Source organism: Antechinus flavipes, chromosome 1 (genome assembly GCF_016432865.1).
Source record: "Antechinus flavipes isolate AdamAnt ecotype Samford, QLD, Australia chromosome 1, AdamAnt_v2, whole genome shotgun sequence".
NCBI classification, from domain to species: Eukaryota; Metazoa; Chordata; class Mammalia; order Dasyuromorphia; family Dasyuridae; genus Antechinus; species Antechinus flavipes.
The window spans coordinates 314997905-315018551 of NC_067398.1; the positions used below are offsets into that span (position 1 = coordinate 314997905).

Below are 20647 nucleotides of genomic sequence, written 5' to 3' on the forward strand. Positions count from 1 at the left end.
ACTGTACTCCATGAAATTTTACTGTGGACTTCTAGAGATGAGTGGACTAACCTCACAGATAGATACTTTGGTGTTTTCTTTCTTATGCCATGGATTTTTCTGACAGATTATGATACTTTTAAGACCTCATTCAGTTCAACAAATATTTACTGAAAATCTACTATGTGTGAGATACTGTATTAGATGCTGGAAATGTAAAGAGAGACAGAAAGAATCCCGGCCATCCTGGAACTCACTGTTATCAAACAATTGTAACAACAATTTACATTTATGTAGCATTCAATAATCTACAAAGTATTTCCTCACGACAAATCTCTGAGCTAAATAGGACATGGTATTATCACCCTCATTTTTATAAATGACCGAGGGTCAAAGAATTGCCCAACTTTATGTAGCTCTTACGTAAAAGTCATAACTAAACCCAATGCCCTTCCCATTTTACTTGATTGTCCACTTTATCTGCAACAAAATATAATATGCATACACAAAAATCCAAATCCCAAAATACTAAAGTATCATTACTTATTATCCTACTATCAAGTTGTTATAATAATCTTCATCTGTAAAATGAAGAAAGATGAAGTAGTTATCTAATATTCCAATTTTCCCACCGCCATAGATAAAGAACCAGCTTCAAGACCAAGACCACTTGAGGAAGAATTTTGCTTCTGATGCATCCTAGCTTTGTAACCCTGGGCAAGCCACTCAATCTTGGCATCAGCCTCCTCCTCTGGAAAACAATGCAGAGTCCCCTCCACGTTATTAACTGACAACTATCATTCCTGATTACCTTTATATGAATTGGTTTCATGGTAATTCAAGTAAATCTTTGAAATTTTGAACTAGCACTTAATTGCAGAGAAGAAAAAATATAAAGAAGAAAGGATTCTTTAGAGTAGGAATTCAAATCACGCCTTTGAGAGGCAGTATGGTATAGACAGACAGAGATTTGTTAAAGTCAAGAAGACCACCACATAAATTAGGTTTTTGATAATATGCTATCTAGATGATCCTGAATAAGTCATTTAAAGTATTGCTGCTCTAACAAATGATGTTAAATTAAAATAGAAACAGATCTCATGTAGGCAGCATATTGACTTAGAAGACCGCAAATGATAATTTTTGTGTTGTGTTGTATTTTTATTTATTTTGTTGCACATTTTCCAATTAAACATCCATCTAATTAGAGCTACACCCAAAAATCTGGCATCTACCCTCTAAGCAACCCTCTAAGACAAAGTTTCAGAAACGATGTCAACCTACATTGATGGGGGAATTTCTCCACTACAGAGTTCTGTATTTTAGTGAAATAATAGGTTCACTCACTATTTCTTTCTCTTTCCTGGATCCATAATCAGACAGCCAGATAACTGAAATAACAGAACATACATTGCCACATTTTTAACCTGGTATCTGTTTTTGCACTAAAATTGGGCTACTTGACTAGATATCTCTTTTCCTCTTTTGCCATAACATTCTTGCAGGGTGCTGTTAAGAAACACAATACCAGTTGTACTTTGTCTTAAACAGGGACCATACCAGAGAGTATAGTTAGAAACAGGACTTGAAGAACTGAGAGGGATAAAAAGCTTTCCTCACCTATAGTAAGGACTATAGCCTGGGAATGGGAAAGCTGACAGTGGGCACAAAAAATGGGATGGCTCTGCTAGTATAAAACTATTCAGGGCATGGACATCTGTAAGACTAAGGTGAAAAAGAATACCCAAAAATTATACTCAGCATCCAGAAAATCTTGTTGTCCCAGAATTAAATGAAGCAAATGAGATCACATTTGGAAAGTGCTTAGTACAGATAACAGATTTGGTGAGGATTAAACAGCTACTCTTTGTCAGAGGCATAACTTGAATTTGGGTGATAATGAGCTCAAGGCCAACTCTCTCTATTGTGGTATACTGTCTCATTTTATGTTTATTATGTACACACTCACATGTATTCATGCTGTTTTCTCCATTCTACTATACACTGTGGGTTACTGGCTACCCACTACTACTACACCCACTACTAATTTTTCTGCTAAAAAAAAGTAGAAGGGAAAAGTTCTCATTATATGAGGGATGTAGGAAGAGAGGAGGTACATAGATGTGGAATATTGCATATCCTGTCAGATTTTTTTCAAGTAATAATTGGTTTTGTTGATTGTTTTCCTTTTCTTCCTCTTTTATTATTTCTTTTAAAAATTATTTGGTATAAAAGTCTGGTCCTCTGGGAGAGGAATGGAGGAGCGAAATTTAGTCAATGAGAAAACAAAAAAAAAATTCATGTAAATTGTATCTTTTTTAAAACAGAAGGGCACTTCTATTTATTCTGGTCCTCTACGTCAATCTAAGAAGAAAACAGTTCCCAGAATGGATTGCAACAGGATAGGGTGCAGATTTGGGGAAGATAATCAAGTAGACTCAAGAATAGATCTCCCAAGAATAGGGAGACCAGACATCTATTCCTCTCAGTTTTTCAGAATGTGACTTTAAGATTTTGTTTGAAGTGAATTGTCAAGTCAGATTATAGAACTGTATTTAAACATTTTAGAAAGGCAAATTATAAAGTATTTTGTTATAATATTATATTATAAAAATTTTAATTATTATAAATTATTTGGATAATTTTTAAAAATTTTGGATTACATATCAACTCTGTTAGGTATAACACCTCTTATACTTTCAATTTTTTGAGAAAAATTTCTAATTTTTTATTATCTGTAGTTTCTTTTAATTAATAGGAAAGCGGGGATCACAATAGTCCATACAATTTTAGTTACTGTTGTAGCACATTAATTCTTCTCCTAGAATTTAATGTCAAGTGAGGCAGCATGGCATGATGGATAAAGACTTGGCCTTGAAACCAAGAGACCTGATCCTCTGACCTATACTGGTCATGTTACCCTGGGCAAACATTATATCACTGAGTACTCTAGGCAACTCTCTGACCACATATCTCAAAGAAGATGCCATCTTGCCTTAGAAGAAGGGGTTTCCTCATCAGGGAATTCCCTATACTGTAAGGCCTACAGCAATAAAATCACAGACTTAATGCTCTATTTAATGCCAAATCCAAGCTGCATTTATTTGTCATCTTGTTGGAACATTGGGCATTGTTCTCTTTCTGCTGGCTCTTCATTCCATCTGGTGAATATTATCAAGAAAAGTTTTGTATATGTTGGATAATGCCTTTGCTTTTTAATTTCTTAAATAATTTATACAGTGCTTTCTAAAGTATATATCATCTCCTGACTTCCTAATGTTGGAGCTGATGTAAAGAACTTAAACAAATAACCATTTGGATCTTTTGCTTCATCCTCACTGAAACCCAGCATTAAAAATCCATAACCTCCTTCATCAATCTTCTGTCACCTTGGTATCGCCTCCTGTGTATTTACCTGCAGGAAAGAACTCTATCACTATGGTCCTTCTCATTGCCAGGACTTAATCCAGAATGTGCTTGATCTATTTAGAATTGGCGGCTGAATACTTGGCTACAGAAAGGATTGGCTAAGTGTTTCCTGGACTAAGTGAAATAAAATAGCAAATTGTCTTTCTGATTCTATTTGTTAGTTTTATATAAAGCTTTCTCAGCTTATGTGGCCAGTTTCATGACAGAAAAAGTAGTCAAGTAATTTCTGACCTGGAAAATTTAAAAATGAGTATGCTGAAAAAAAAGTACTTTATTTGGTATATGATCATCAAAAGCAAAATACAGCAACAATGTCTATACTCCTGAACTGCTTGCTTTTTTAGTGTGTGAATTGTGGCTTCTGTTTCATCTTTGGAATGATATGTAAAAGCTCTGGGAGAAAAAAAAAACTTTTTTTTTTGCCTACTATAGCTATGATCTTTGAGAATCAAGCATAAGTGATCCTCTCCCCCCAAGAGTCTAAGAAAACAATATTATTTATACCAATGAGATTTCCATGCAAAGAAGTCATCAAAATAATATTTCTCATTAGTCTATTATAAATACAAACAGAATGGAAGTGCCATAGCTACATTTCCTTGGTACCAGACGAAACAATGACATCTTTTTCATGAATGTGCTAAACAGAAAGAAAGAGACAATGGGATATATAGGGCAGTGCTTCGCAAAGTATGGTCTAAGTATTTTTGAGGTCCCTATGACATTTTCAAAGAAACCACAAGATCTAAACTATTTTCATAATATTACTAATGTTTTAATTTCTAATAGAGTAAATATTGATAATAGAACCCATATAAACAAAAACTTTGGTAGGAATCCTTCATAATTTTAAAGAGTATAAAGGGGTTCTGAGACTAAAACTATAAAACCCACTGGCATAGGGGATAAAGGCAGGTTTCATCAGGATAATGAGCTCAAGTCCCATACCTGATACCTATTAGCTGTGTGACCCTGAACAAATTACATAAATTACTTAAACCATTCAGTGACCCCAGACAAATCTCTAAGATCATAAGTTACACATAAACTAAAAGGTAAATTTGTCTCTTCCAGCTCTAAGCCTATGATGCTGATGATCCACATTAATGAGGTGAATTTCCACACTGAGAGTTCTTTGTAATGATGAAAATCAGAGAAAAGAGATGAGAAAAAGAGAAAAGAAAAGAAAAATAGAAAGAACAAGAGAGAGAGGACGGGAGTAGAGATGGGTAGAAAATAGGGAGAAAGAGGATGGAGGAAAGAAATAAGAAAGAGAGAGGAAAAGAGAGAGAGAAACAGAGAGTCAGAGAGAGAGAGAGAGAGAGACAGACAGACAGACAGACAGACAGACAGAGAGACAGAGAGACAGAGACAGAGAGATAGGGATAGGGAGAGAAAGGAAGGAGAGGGAAAAAAGGAGGCAGAAAATCAAGTTATCAAGTTGTATTGTCAAGCACAGTTTACGGTAGAAGTTAGACTTTAAAACTAAATTTGAAAAATGCATGTAACCCAAAGGAACCTATCTCTTGTTTATGCACCTGTGAATCAACTTCTGCTGTCATTAATGTCTGCATGTATACATAAGGTCTGTGGAGGCTCAATTCCTAAACACTATAAACTTTAAGGAATGTATTATAAATAATAGGGAGACTGAAATTAATTTATAGCTGACTTTTCTCAAGAGGCTGTTCACTGTTTAAAAAATAACTGTTGAAACTTCACCCATTCACTGAATTACATCCTTAAAGTCACTGTGGGGCTATTATAATATAGGGTATAATTCAACTGAGTATAAAATGTTTTGATGCCATAATAGTTATTCCATGTGTAAGATTAATGACATTCTAAAATATATTTGTAAACTTCACTTCAAATTATATCACCTTGTACATTATACTGCCCGATGAAGCCTTCCTCTACGTGGAAGGAGGGAAGGGAAATAGGGAGGGAGGAAAGAAAATAAGGAGGGAGGAAAGGAAATAGGGAGGGAAGGAGGAAAGGAAATAGGGAGGGAGGAAGGGAAGGAAAAAACAAGTATTATATTAAGTGCCTGTTAAGTGTCAGCACTGGAGCTAAGCACTCTATAAATACCACTTCTTCTGATCCTTATCACAATCCTGGAATGTATGATCTCTATTTTACAATTAAAGAAAGAGAAGGCTTGTCTAGGGTCACTCAACTAGGCAGTGTCTAAAGGCAGATGTGAATTCAGGTCTTCCTAGTTCCAGTCCCAGCACTCTATCCACAGTGTCACCTAGCTGTCTCAAAAAGTATAAAGAAAATAAAGCATTGTTCTTTGATGTGAAGATTTGCTCCTTGATACATAATTAAATGAAACTCTGAGCGAGCCATTTTACAAATATACTATCTAATGAACATCTCCATTAAAGAAATAGGAAAAAACAGAGATGGACCATTCTATTTCAAAATGAATTTGTAATTATTTATTCCCTCACTACAGACTTAGGAATAGAAAAAGTATTATTTTTCACACTTTAAGAAAAAGAAACTTGCTTGATTGAATAAAAATCTTTGAAACATGCATTCATAGCTGCCCATTATTTCAACTGGCATTGAAATTGTACAGTAATGTGTTTTGTTGCTCTATGATTAATAAAGATTTTTAAGATTCACAAGTATCTTGTGGGGAAACACATCACAACATGTTTCTCTTCAGGGATAAATTTACAGCTATTCTCTGTGGGAGACAGATGTTTTAAAGTATTCTAGGTGTTTCTGATTGCTACTGATGGGAATGGCACTGCTTAAATCTCTCCTCAGGTTCTAAAGGGCATTAAAAAATGAAAGAAGAGACTTGTAATAAACTAGCAAAATTCAATGTTGATAAATATAGAAAGCTAGTTAACACATAAGGGGAAAATGATAAATTCCTGAATAATTCAGAGTAAAGAATACAAATGTTTGATTCAGAATCCCTGGTTTCCTTCAAGATTCAGTTCAAGTACCACTTTCTGCATGAAACCTTTCCTAATCACTTCTCTGCCCCACAAACTACCTTCTATGAGCAACTAAGTAACTAGGTAGTGAATGGTTCACTGATTCTGGAGTCAGAAAGATTAAAATTCAAATCCAGCCTCAGACACTTACTAACTCTATTAGTCAAGGCAAGTTACTTAAGCCCTGTTTGCCTCACTTTACACAACTGTAAAATGGGGGTAATAGTATCTATTTTTCCAGGGTTGTTGTGAGGATCAAATGACAAAATAATTACAAAATACTTAATACAATGCTTAGCACATAGTATGTACTACATACATGATAGCTATTATCATTTTTATATTCACTTTCTAGGGGATTAAGATAAGAACTTATACGGTCACTGATATTATGAACTTTCCAATGAGGAAATTCCATCTACCAATGTAAGCCAGCACCTTCCTAAAACTTATGCTCATACAAAGTGAACTAGAACCCTAAAAGTTTAAATGGCTTACCCTGGATCAAACAGCCAATTTTTGTCAGAGAACCAACTAAGAAATTACCTTTCAGATCTTTGGCTAAGAAAAGAATACATGATCAAACAAAGGATAGTGAGAATCACAAAATCTAAATGAACAATTTTGATCGTGCAGCATTAAAAAGTTTTTAAGCAACAAAAATTAGAAGAGAAGCAGTGATGGAGGAAAAAAAATCTTTGCAGCAACCTTCACTGCTAATGGTTTCATTTCTAAGTGGCATAAGGAAACTATTCAAATCTATAAGAAGGGGAGCCATTCCAAAATTGATAAATGATCAAAGGATATAAATCAGAAGTTTTCAGAGGAAGAAATCCAAGTTTTCAATAGCTATAAAATGTTCCAAATCACTAATAATTAAAAAATTATAAATTGTGGTAACTCTGAATTCCCTATACACACACACACACACACATACACACACAAACACACACATTACGAGACTTAAAAATGTAGGAGGAGCTATGGGAAAACCAGTATTTTAATAGACTATTATAGATTGGTATAGGTATTCTGGAAAGTAATTTGGAGCTATGCAATAAATGGTTACTTATTTGTGCATGTTCTTTGACTCAGCAAGTCTGGACACTAAAGAGATCAAAGGAAGTGGGAAAGGACCAATATGTACAAAAATATTTATAATACCTCTTTTTTTGTAGTAGCAAAGAATTGAAAATTAAATGGGTTTCTATCATTTAGGGAATGTCTGATTATGGTAGAAAATGTAATGTAATACTATTATGTCATGAGAAAATATTAAGAAGATGTTTTCACTATCAGTATAATTGGCCATATTAATATGGCCAACAAAAACCATATCATCTCAATAGATGCTGAAAAAGCATTTGATAAAATCCAATATGCATTCTTATTAAAAACACTTGAGAGTATAGGAATAAATGGACTTTTCCTTAAAATAATCAGTAGCATCGATTTAAAACCATCAGTAAACATCATATCTAATGGGGACAAACTGCAACCATTCCCAATAAGATCAGGAGTGCAACAAGGTTGCCCACTATCACTGTTACCATTTAATATTGTATTAGAAATGCTAGCTTTGGCAATAAGAGTTGAGAAAGAGATTAAAGGAATAAGAATAGGCAATGAGGAAACCAAATTATCACTCTTTGCTGATGATATGATGGTATACTTAGAGAACCCCAGAGATTCTACTAAAAAGTTACTAGAAACAATCCACACCTTTAGCAAAGTTGCAGGATACAAAATAAACCCACATAAGTCATCAGCATTCTTATATATCACTAACAAAACCCAACAGTTAGAGTTACAAAGAGAAATTCCATTTAAAGTAACTATGATTGTATAAAATATTTAGGACTCTATCTGCCAAAGGGAAATCAGAAACTTTATGAGCAAAACTACAAAACACTTTCCACACAAATTAAATCTGATCTAGCCAACTGGAAAAATATTAAATGCTCTTGGATTGGACGAGCAAATATAATAAAGATGACAATACTATCTAAACTAATCTATTTATTTAGTGATATACCAATCAGACTCCTAAGAAAATATTTTAATGACCTAGAAAAAATAATGACAAAGTTCATATGGAAAAACAAAAGGTCAAGAATTTCAAGGGAATTAATGAAAACAAAAATCAAATGAAGGTGGCCTAGCTGTACCAGATCTAAAATTATTTTGTAAAGCAGCAGTTTATCAAAACCATCTGGTATTGGCTAAGAAATAGACTAGTTGATCAATGGAATAGGACAAAACATCCAATAACTTTAATAATCTAGTGTTTGACAAACCAAAAGGCCCCAGTTTTGGGGATGAGAACTCATTATTTGACAAAAATTGCTGGGAAAATTGGAAATTAGTATACAGAAACTAGGCATTGATTCACACTTAACACCATACACCAAGATAAGGTCAAAATGGGTTCGTGACCTAGGCATAAAGAATGAGATTATAAATAAATTGGAAAGCATAGGATAGTTTACCTCTCAGACCTGTGGAAGAGGAAGGAATTTATGACCAAAGAAGAACTAGAGCTCACTATTGACTACAAAATAGAAAATTTTGATTATATCAAATTGAAAAGGTTTTGTACAAACAAAACTAATGCAGACAAGATTAGAAGGGAAGCAACAAACTGGGAAAACATCTTCACAATTAAAGGTTCTGATAAAGGCCTCATTTCCAAAATATATAGAGAACTGACTCTAATTTATAAGAAATCAAGCCATTCTCCAATTGATAAATGGTCAAAGGATATGAACAGACAATTCTCAAAGAAATTGAAACTATTTCTAGTCATATGAAAATGTGCTCCAAGTCATTATTAATCAGAGAAATGCAAATTAAGACAACTCTGAGATACCACTACACACCTGTCAGATTGGCTAGAATGACAGGGAAAGATAATGTGGAATGTTGGAGGGGATGTGGGAAAATAGGGACACTGATACATTGTTGGTGGAATTGTGAATATATCCAGCCATTCTGGAGAGTGATTTGGAACTATGCTCAAAAAGTTATCAAACCGTGCATACCCTTTGATCTAGCAGTGTTTCTACTGGGCTTATACACCAAAGAGATACTAAAGAAGGGAAAGGGACCTGTATGCGCCAAAATGTTTGTGGCAGCCCTCTTTGTAGTGGCTAGAAACTGGAAAATGAATGGATGCCCATCAATTGGAGAATGGTTGAGTAAATTGTGGTATATGAATGTTATGGAATATTATTTTTCTGTAAGAAATGACCAGCAAGATGAATACAGAGAGGATTGGCGAGATTTACATGAACTGATGCTAAGTGAAATGAGCAGAACCAGGAGATCATTATATGTATTCTGATGGAAGTGGATTTCTTTGACAAAGAGAACACCTCAGTTTCAATTGATCAAGGATGGACAGAAGAAGCTACACCCAAAGAAAGAACACTTGGAAATGAATGTAAACTGCTTACATTTTTGTGTTTCTTCCCAGGTTATTTTTACCTTCTGAATCCAATTCTTCCTATGCAACAAGAGAACAGTTTGGTTCTGCACATATATATTGTATCTAGGATACACTATGACATAATTAACTTGTATAGGACTGCTTGCCATCTGGGGGAGGGGGTGAAGGGAGGGTAGGGAAAAGTCGGAACAGACGTGAGTTCAAGGGATAATACTGTAAAAAAAAAATTACCCAGGCATGGGCTCTGTCAATAAAAAGTTATAATTAATTTTTTTAAAAAAGATGTTTTCAGAGAAACTTTGCAAGACCACTATGAACTGAGACAGTGTAAAGTGAGTAGAAGCAGTAGAGTAACTGTTATTAGTTGTTCATTATTCTCCAAGAGGACCATGACATCAGGTAGGTGATGCAATGGCATGCAAGTAAATTGGATTAGGGAGGGTTGTGCAAGGTCACTACCTCACTTTCCCCTTCAAAGCCTCTGGGTCCAGTGGCCAGATATATTATTGTTAAAATTAGTTTTATTTTTTCAATGAACAAAAATGTGGTTTTTAGATATTGCCAGAGAAATAAATTTTCTCTCAATCTCCCAATTGAAAAAAAGGCCTTGTTATTGATATACATATTCAATCAAAACTGATACAATAATAATAACACTTTAAAAAATAATTTTGAAAGCCATAAGAACTCTGATCAATAAAATGATTACCAGTGATTCCAGATTACTGATGATGAAAGATATTGTCAGAGCAGGGTTGAACTTAAGGTAAAGAATGAGAACTATGTTTTTTAGCTAGTGAAGACATTTGTTTTGCTTAACTATGCACATTTGTTACAAGTATTTTTTTCCCCCAATGAAGGAAATGAGAAAAAGTCTTCTCATCATAGTTCTCATTCCACATCCTGAATCCATCACCTTTGTTTGTCACAAGAATGCTTTTTAAATTACTAATTTAAATGCTTATTGTCAAAATTAGTTTTATCTTTTCAATGAACAAATATGTATTTGTTAGACATTGCCAATAAGAGAAATTGTTTTGGTTGAATATGCCTATCAGTAGCAAGGCCTTCTTTTTTAAATAGGAAGAATGAGAGAAAATTGATTTTTGTTCATTAAAAATTAAATTGCTCATTAAAACAAAAAAAATAATTAAATAAAATTAATCTCAGAAATAAGTATTTAAACTGAAATTTTTAAAAGTACATATACTTGTGAAAAATTAATTGTAAGAACAAATACACAAGCGGCAAAATGCTTGACTTTGCCATGAGGAGAGTAAACTTTAGAAGAAAGGTTTCTACCACAAGACAGAAAGAAAGACAAACTAAGAAACCAAGCTATACCCTGAAAAACAGACCCTTGGTGTAATTTTAAGAATTTACAATGTGCAAAATGCCAAACTAGATAGAGCTGCTCTGGGAGTCACCTCTGTAATTGAACGGAAAATTTGCTGTATTTTAATGTCTAATTTCCTCAGCATAAAAGTTTGGTAAATAGAATTGAAATCCACACACTACAAGTAACCACTGGCCAATTTGTATGGTCTCTTTTTATAGTAGCAAAGCTGGAACTGATAAAGCTAAATGAAGAATAGAAATGCAAAATAAGACCTAGAACACCCAGACACTAGGCAGACAAAAGAGCCTGCCAAATCACACAGTACATTAAGTTTTATAGAGTTTCCCTCTGACAATTGTGAACACTGGCATTGCTTCTGTATAAATGTGGATGCTAATAATAACAGCTCACATTTCAACAATGCTTTAAAGCTTGCGAGACACATTATGCATTTTATCTCATTTAAGCTTCACAAAAACTCTCCAAAGTAGATTTTACATTTGGTAAACAGTCCCTATTTCACAGCTGAGGAAACTAAGGCTCCATGACTGGCTCTGGGGTCATGTGGTTAGTAGGTCTTCTTTACTCAAAGTCCTTCACTCTTTCAAACAACATCACATTCTCACTAATAATTCAAAATGTATATTCCTACTGAGACTGGGTAAGAAGGGTCAATTCTCCACATACAGAACACCTGTGTGATGTGTTGTTGTTTATTTATTTTATTGCTGAAGCAATTAGGGTTAAGTGACTTGCCCGGAGTCACACAGCTAGGAAGTGTTAAGTATCTGATATCATATTTGAACTCAGGTCCTTTTGACTTCAGGGCTGGTGGTCTATCCCCTGCGCCACCTAGCTGCCCTGATGTGTTGTTATTTACTAAATAATTAAATGGAAATATTTTCTTTCAAACCAAAGTCCTAAATAAGCATCTCATAAACTTTTTCAATCTCAAGATCTGTTTACATTATTAAAAATTATTGAGCATCCCACAGCTTATGAGTTAGATCTATTGCTGTTTTCCATTATTTGAAATTAAAATGTTTTCATATTATCATAAAAATAGCTTTGACCCCACAGACCCTCTGAAAGTCTCTCAAGAAGTCACACATATCCCCAGATCATATTTTGAGAACTACAGCCCTAAATTATTAATTTTTTAAAATAGTATCCTGAGATATTCTAGGATTTTAAATGCATTTACTGGAATTCTCCCTTGCGTTCATCTTCCTTCCCTGGAGATTTTTGAAAACAGAAGAGAAAGATTTGTTGGAGATATTTAACAATTCCCTTCTCTGTAACGAAATGACCTCTGAATAATAAACATTAAGGAGACTAACACATACATTTTCACCAACTTCAACGCCAAATCAAATAGTGTGAATCTGGGGTAAAATGGATATCATTGAATTTGAAGGGGAAGGGGGTCAGACAAAGCAAGGCTGAATATGAACCTGAGTTTTCTCATCTGCCCCAAAAGGATAATACTACTTTTCACTCCCAATCTCTCAAGGTCATTGTGAGGATCAGATGTGAGGATCATATTTGTTAAAAAGAATTTTAACTGTGATTTGCTACATAAATGTAGCTCTATTACCATAATTTGTGACATCTTGGTAAATTGGGAATAGAGTTCAAATTCCATTCCTCTTTCCCCTAACATGTGAATAACAAAAAAAATTGGTAGGAATTTGGGCAATTGACTAAAAAGCCAGCTGACACAACATTGAACTTGTCAAACTTTTAGGCAACTTCTCTCCTCAGTACATCACAGCAGAGAGCAACCACTGTGGTATGAGTCAAGAAATAAGCTGCTAAAAATTAAGGAAAGCTGAGGCAAATTGCCAGGATAAACAATGCCCACTCTCTCCATTAGGAGGAGGTACCCCTGCATGTTAGCATGTGTCAACTCTTTGTCTTCATCCTCTGGCAGAAAGGACTACAGGAAACTCCTAGAATTCTGTTCTCCAAGTCCCTTTAGAGAAAAATCACCCCTCCTCTGTTTTTTTTTTAAAACCTCAGAGAGTAACTAACCTTGGGCATAAACATACAATTCTAACTTTATATTAAAATAAAATTTGCCTCCAAACTCTAGGATAGGAGTTCCTAAATTATGATTTATGTTGCACAGACTTCAGAAGATCTAGGATCTTTGATAGGAAGAAAAATTATATGTTTATTTTCTCTAACCTCTAGCTGATATGTAACATTTCTTTCAATTATTTCAAAGCTCTATTTTGAAAAAAAGGATCCACCAGATTGACAAAGGGGTCCATGACACAAAAAGTGATTTTAAAACCCCTGTATTAGGATTTGATGAAAACAAAGAATTAAATGTCTGTTATTTATTTGCCCAACTTATTTTTTAAGCTCCTCATGGGCAAGAGTCATTTTTCCCCTTTGACAAGGCAAGCAGGTTTAAGTAATTTGCCAAGTGTGAAGTGGAAAAATCTGGATTTGAACTCAGGTCCTCCATCTTCTGTACCACCTAGCTGCTCCAAGGCTTATTTCTTAAATTCTTCTCTTAAATTTCTTAAATATGTCTACCTGTTAAAAAAAATATAGCAGAATATAACAAGTCACTTAGTATACTGTCTTCCATGTACTCTACATTCCACAGGAGTTTATAAATATAAAAGTGTATAAACATACAAGTAAAATTTCTACATGTAAAAATGTAGTTTATTATGCTATTGTTGGATTTTTTAAGCTATGCCCTGAAATACTTTAAGATTTCAAATTCTTCTCCTTCTTTAGAGGTTTTTAAAGAAAGGAGAGTCTGATTTCCATATAACACACTATAATACTCAATAAATATCTGTTCTTCAAGAATGATAGAATAAAATAACACATATGTGAGTCTGCATGTCTTGTGTGTTCAGATTCTGCATATATTGGTATTATTGGACCTTATTTAAAAATCCAAAACTATTTGTATGTGGGGAAAAGAGAAACAGGAGGAAAGCATTCTTTTCTGGTTGCTTAAATGGAAGTTAAATGTCTGGAATAAAAAATTTAAGGGCAGATAAGCGGGGGGAAAAGTGATACTTACAAAAAGTGTTTTATGTAGGTCCAGTATCCTATCAATCAGACATAAGTCATCAAGAACAACTCTGAGTGCTCAGGCTGGATTGAATTGTTTTTGCCATGCTATTCCTTCCATCACCCAGTGTTCCTTTGTCATGACCTTACACCAACCTCAATGTTGTTTTTTGTCCATATTAAATGCTTGGATTTGTTGATGCCATCTGATTTCTCTGTGTGGCACCTAATTTCCTAAAGACATTAATATCACACTCTATACATTTTTAATTGCAGTAATCAAATCTATTTTCCTTCCTTCTCATATCCAAAGCAGCTATGTCCAAATGAAAGGTAACTTTAACAAGTATTGGACAGAAAGTTTAATTACCACAGTTGGGTATCTTCAGGTCTTTTAGAGGAATCTTCTGTTTGTTTTCATTTATGCAGTATAAATCCTGCGTCTCTGAATTGGATTTAGTCTCTTGGAATGTCTTGATCCATAGGATGTCACAAGAGCACTTCAATGGATTGCCCACTAAAGTTCTTAAAAAAGAGAGAGAGGAAATTATATCAATTTTGTTTCAATTGCACCAGCATTCAAAGAACATTGTGAGCTTTATTAATATGTATTGCTATTCCTTGTCAGTAATTTTTAGAAATCAATGTATTATCTATATGAAATAAAGGAAGTTTGGATTATTATAAGTAAAGAGAGCTAAATTGAGGAAATTAAAAAAAAAAACACAAATTATTCCACTCAATAATTACCAAACTTTAGCATGTGTTAAGCATTCCATCTTGTTGGAAATTAACATATAATGTACTGTGAAAATATCTATTCCACTTCTACCTGCTAAAAAGTATAGTAAACAACATAAAAATAAAAACCTCATGTGGAAACTAAAGTCAAAGAGAAAACTATGAAACTTAAGTAAGATTCACTAACTTAATCATTTCTGTTGTATCTGTGACCATATATGTCTGTTGAGTATTGCTAAATTTGGAATGTGACATAATTTACAGACTGCATTATATTTATATAGTGTAGTCTAAGTTTAATCACCCAATTAGCCTGTTTTTCAAAACATGTAATCCCACAATCCCTTCATGTAAGGAAATGTGGCATGGGAAAAAAATTGAAGGCAATCACTAGAGTTTATTCATTCAATCAATACGTATTTATTAATTACCTACTATAAAAAAGTTAAACAAGGTATGCTAAAGTATTCCTAGAATACTTTACGAAATACATGTCCTATTAGAATTGAGAGCAGGTACTATATATGTTTCTTTTTGTGATCTTGGTTCTAAGCACAACACTTTGCATACAATAATTAATAAGTGTTGATTTAAATTTAATAAAATTTAATAAATGTTGATTGATTGGTTATATTGGGAAACAAATCAACTGTATGCAAAAAAATCACTTTACAAAAATCAAATTATAGATCAAATGTTATAATCTATACAGAAGGAAGGGAAACTATGATTCTAATCCAAGCTTGGTCACTACCCCACCTATGTGACTATAGAAAAATCCACTCTGTGATTCAGTTTCATCTTTTATTAAATGAGAGGTCAAAGTGGTTTCTAAATTCTCTCTTATCACCAACAGTGACTGTAAGCACTACAGACCATAAAGAAGGGGACTGTTCAATAATCAAGGCGGGGGGGGGGGGGGGGGGGGGGGGGGGGGGGAAGGAATGTTACAATTAATCAAGGAAGTTTATTTTGAGGCAGATGAGTCTTGAAATGGATCTTTTAGAGAAAGGGGAAGATTGACAAGAAGGAATTAGAAGAAATTCTAGGAAGAAAGGATAACCATGACCTAATGTGCAAGATGATTGGATCAGAGATTTAGAGCAGGAAGGGATTTTCAAAGTTATCCAACTCAACCTCCTCATTTTCTGGATTGGGAAACTGAGGTATAGAGAGGTTAAGTGGTTTACCAAAAGTCACACAAGTGGTAAGCAGAAGAGCCAGGATTCAAACTTATGGACACTGAAGTCAAATCCAGGTCACAAGATTTCTAATGGAAATTTATAAAATATGCATTTGGAGTGATAGAGCAGAGTCCGTTAATGGAGGACTGCATATCTAGAATTCATTTGTAAATGCAAAATTTTCTTTAAAAAAAAAAAAAAAACAAGGGAAAATAAGCCTTTATATAGCTCTTACTGTATGCCCAGGCAACATGCTAAGTGCTTTTACAAATATCATTTCATTTGATCTTCACCTCAGTTCTTCAAAGGTAGGTGTGATTATTATTATTATCCTCTTTTAGAGGAGATTAAAGGTCATACAATTAGGAAGTATCCGAGGCAGGATTTAAACTCAGGTTTTGTTGACTTGAGATCAGGAGGATCTGAGTTCAAATTTGGCCCCAGACATTTAACAGCCCCCTAGTTGTGTGACCCTGGGAAAATCACTTAACCCCAATTGCCTCAGAAAAGAAAGAAAGAAAGAAAGAAAGAAAGAAAGAAAGAAAGAAAGAAAGAAAGAAAGAAAGAAAGAAAGAAAGAAAGAAAGAAAGAAAGAAAGAGAGAAAGAAAGAAAGAGAGAGAAAGAAAGAAAGAAAGAAAGAGAGAGAAAGAAAGAGAGAGAGAAGAGAAAGAAAGAGAGAAAGAGAAAGAAAGAGAGAGAAAGAAAGAGAGAGAGAGAAAGAAAGAAAGAGAGAGAAAGAAAGAAAGAAAGAGAAAGAGAGAGAAGAAAGAAAGAAAGAAAGAAAGAAAGAAAGAGAGAAAGAGAGAAAGAAAGAGAAAGAGAGAGAGAGAAAGAAAGAAAGAAAGAAAAAAAGAAAGGAAGAAAGGAAAAGAAACAAGGAAAGAGGAAGGAAGGAAGGAAGGAAGGAAGGAAGGAAGGAAGGAAGGAAGGAAGGAAGGAAGGAAGGAAGAAGAAAGAAGAAGGAAGGAAGGAAGGAAGGAAGGAAGAAAAGAAGGAAGGAAGGAAGAAAGAGGAAGGAAGGAAGAAAAGAAGGAAGGAAGGAAGGAAGGAAGGAAGGAAGGAAGGAAGGAAAGAAGGAAGGAAGGAAGGAAGGAAGGAAGGAAGGAAGGAAGGAAGGAAGGAAGGAAGGAAGGAAGGAAGGAAGGAAGAAGGAAGGAAGAAAAGAAGGAAGAAGAAAGGAAAGAAGGAAGGAAGGAAGGAAGGAAGGAAGGAAGAAAGGAAAGAAGAAGGAAAGAAGGAAGGAAGGAAGGAAGGAAGGAAGGAAGAAAGGAAAGAAGAAAGGAAAGAAGGAAGGAAGGAAAGAAGGAAGGAAGGAAGGAAGGAAGGAAGGAAGGAAGGAAGGAAGGAAGGAAGGAAGGAAGGAAGGAAGGAAGGAAAGTGTCATCAGAAAGGAAGAGAAACACAGACAACTTTCTAGGGATTCAGAAGAGCCATTTATAAAAATTCAGAAGATATTCTCAGAAGAAAGGAGTAAGGATTGTCAAAACTTAAGAAAAGATGAAAATAATAAAGGAGGATCAATTAGTGATAGAGTGAACAGAGAAAATCATAAGAGACACTTAAGAACAACAAAACAACTGAAAGAGGATAAATGAAAAGTAAGAGGCTCAGTTAAATTTTGGGGAAATCTTAGTAGGGTGAATACCACCAGAATGATATTATTTGAAAACTCTACTGATGCTTAATTCCAAGGGCCCAAAGAAAATTGGGATTAACCCCAACGATTAGATGAAAATGGTACTTATATTTGTTGTGTTCTGTTGCACATATAATGTCTATCAAGTTTATATCAAATTTGTATAGATAGATATGAATCCAATGGTTTGTGGAGGTTGAGATGACTTTAGTTACGGAAAATAGTTTTTACAATTAAAAGTCACATTTTAACTTAAAAAAAAATATTTTCAGGAAATTACCAATGGCAGTTCAATAACAGAACAATTTTAGGGATGGGGAATTTTTTTTCACTACATATTTCAGATCCCACTTCATGTACTGCACATTTCAGGGTATTTTTATCCTAGTTTATCTTAACCCCATCAATTGTGTTCGCTATTTTTCCTTTATTTCTCCATAATTTAAACACAATCATAATGCAAAAGAATCTTTTGCATTGCTTTGTCAAGTAGGTGACAATTAAAAACTTCAGTTGATGTGAGGAGAGATTTCTACATTAGCTGCAGCAGAAAGTTAGCTCCCTGAGATCAGGGGGTGTTAAATTTGAATCTTTGCATCCTTAAAGCCCAGGTGCCATGCATTATACTTAGTGTATTATATCAATGGTAGTTAAATAGAATTGAATTAATCTTCATACCAGGAATTGGGACCCATAGCTATCAAACTGTTGGAGAGACTAGGAGGGGATTTAGCAAATGCAAATGAAATATCACCACCAGAATCACTCTTTCTTGAAAGGGAAAAAAAAAAAACAAAGAAAAACTCTGAAGATGCCTCTAGGGAGCCCTGAGCTTCTTATTACCCAGTCTAAAAGCCACTGTTGTGAATGAAGTGTCTTAGGCCAAGCCCTATTCTCCACCCAAATCTGTAGCCCTGTGGTTAATGTCAGACAGCTCCAAAGTAACTGTTTAAAATGGCCTCATTTAAAGTCACATTACCATAAATGGGATTCATTTTAAATAGACCACTGAGGATTGTAAATAAGCAGTTAAAGATTTTTCTTGTGGTTTTGTGTTGTTATTTTTTTTTCCTTGGCTACTTCCCTTTTCCCCCAGTAGCAATGTAAAAGGAGTAAATAAAACACTATTGTGGCCTGAAAGGTTATACACTCAACACAACCTATCATATAATGTTTTAAACAGCTAAACACTAGAAATCATTGTTTGATCTTTGAGGATGCTCCCATCTCTTCTTTCCAAAGACAATTTTATATTCACTAGAGTAGGAGTACTGGCTATATGGATTTAGATGACCTGTATTCAAATCCTACTTCAGCCTCTTCCTAGTTCTGTGACCCTAGGCAAAGGTCTCTGAGCCTGTTTCCTCAATTGTAAAAAAAGACTACAGGTGAAATATTTTACAAGATTGAAAGCAATACAAGCAAGCCATTTTCCCTATTAAATATATGATATTGGGCAAGTCAGTTCACCCTTTTGGGTCTCAATTTCCTAATCTGAAAAATGAGCAAATTTCAGCTCATTAATAAATTTATGATCCTCTGATCTTTAGGGTACACCACAAGTAATAATGATGATACTTTGTATTTGCTTCCTATCTCTCTTTCAAAGAACTGAGAGTCCTTCAAACTTTATCTCATTAGCCAATACCATATTTCTATGGTTTGACTAATATTTTTCAGAGGATTCATTTTATATAGAAAAGTCATTCATGAACTCAATGGCACAAATAAGGAAACAATCCAGTCTTCCTCAACCCCAGTAAAGAATTATCAATAGGTTGAGAAGATTCTTAAGTATTCTAAAAAAAAACCCAAAAGATTATAAATTTTTCTTTTTTTCTTCCTTGACTAGATTCCTCATATATTATGGCCTAGATAAAACATCAGATGCTCCTCAGTATATAGTTATCAATTCCCACATGGAACAAAAAAAGTTGTTTGAAGAGGTAGCTCATTATGGAGTCTTCAATTTGTATTTACATGTCAAAATTCTTCATGAGAAAGAGGAAACAAATAAATTTCAGAATAAAAAGAGATGATTGACACAAGAATGTCTTTTAAGGACAATTTTTGAACAATGTGATCTCAGAAGAACATCAATTATGAACAATCTCAAAGAGCAATACAAAAACACAAGGGGCTGAAACAAACTGTTTTGTCACCATTGATACCTTGCATAGAAGTGACATAAAAAACCAATATTAAGGATATGCAGCATAGGAAAGGAAGGGGAATCAGTTGACTGATGACTACCTGCCAGCAAACTAGCTTACTCACTCTACTATATCTATTGGCTGATCTTGGAAGGCAGATCCGACTTCAACTTCCCAACTGATCAAACCACCAGCCATGAAGGTCATCTGACCATCTGTCTGCTGTGCCATTCTGTTCCTTTCCACTTGGACCAGAACCCTCCACACCAGACTTGAGATTTAGACCTCTGTGCTCAAGGTCCTCCTGAGTCCCTGCTCTAGTTCCTAGGGAAGTTAACCTAGTGGTTTTGGAGTTCCAACCCTGGGATTGTTCAACTTGTTTGGTGATTATGTATATTCAAGTTAGCCCATTTAGCTCACATTGTCTACTTGTTGACCCAGACAACAGCCTACAATTCAATTTTTTTTCCTATCCAGCCAGCCATCAAGGATAGGTGGTTATCTTTGTGCCCCAGTTATCTCCTCCTTCCCATATGGATCAACACCCTCCATAATGGATCTTAGTCCTAATCCTCTTTCCACCTCTCTAGAACAAAACTCTCTTGCTTGGGTTTTTCTTATATACATTAACTCCTTCCATCAGAATAGAAGATCCTTGAGGACAGCAATCAGCTGTTTAGTGATCATTGTATAGCCATCATTTAGCACAATGACTAATTGTGAATGTCTAATAAATGC

At 34.5% G+C, this 20647-nt stretch overlaps 1 protein-coding gene across 5 annotated transcripts in view; it reads right to left on the minus strand.

Moving 5' to 3' along the window:
• Positions 1-20647, minus strand: part of NTRK2 (neurotrophic receptor tyrosine kinase 2) — a 414741-nt gene that overhangs the window by 336865 nt on the left and 57229 nt on the right. For all 5 annotated transcript variants that reach the window (XM_051966154.1, XM_051966147.1, XM_051966140.1 and 2 more), the window contains exon 5: positions 14565-14719. In XM_051966154.1, the coding sequence (XP_051822114.1) occupies positions 14565-14719 (155 nt within the window). The remainder of the gene's footprint in view (positions 1-14564; positions 14720-20647) is intronic.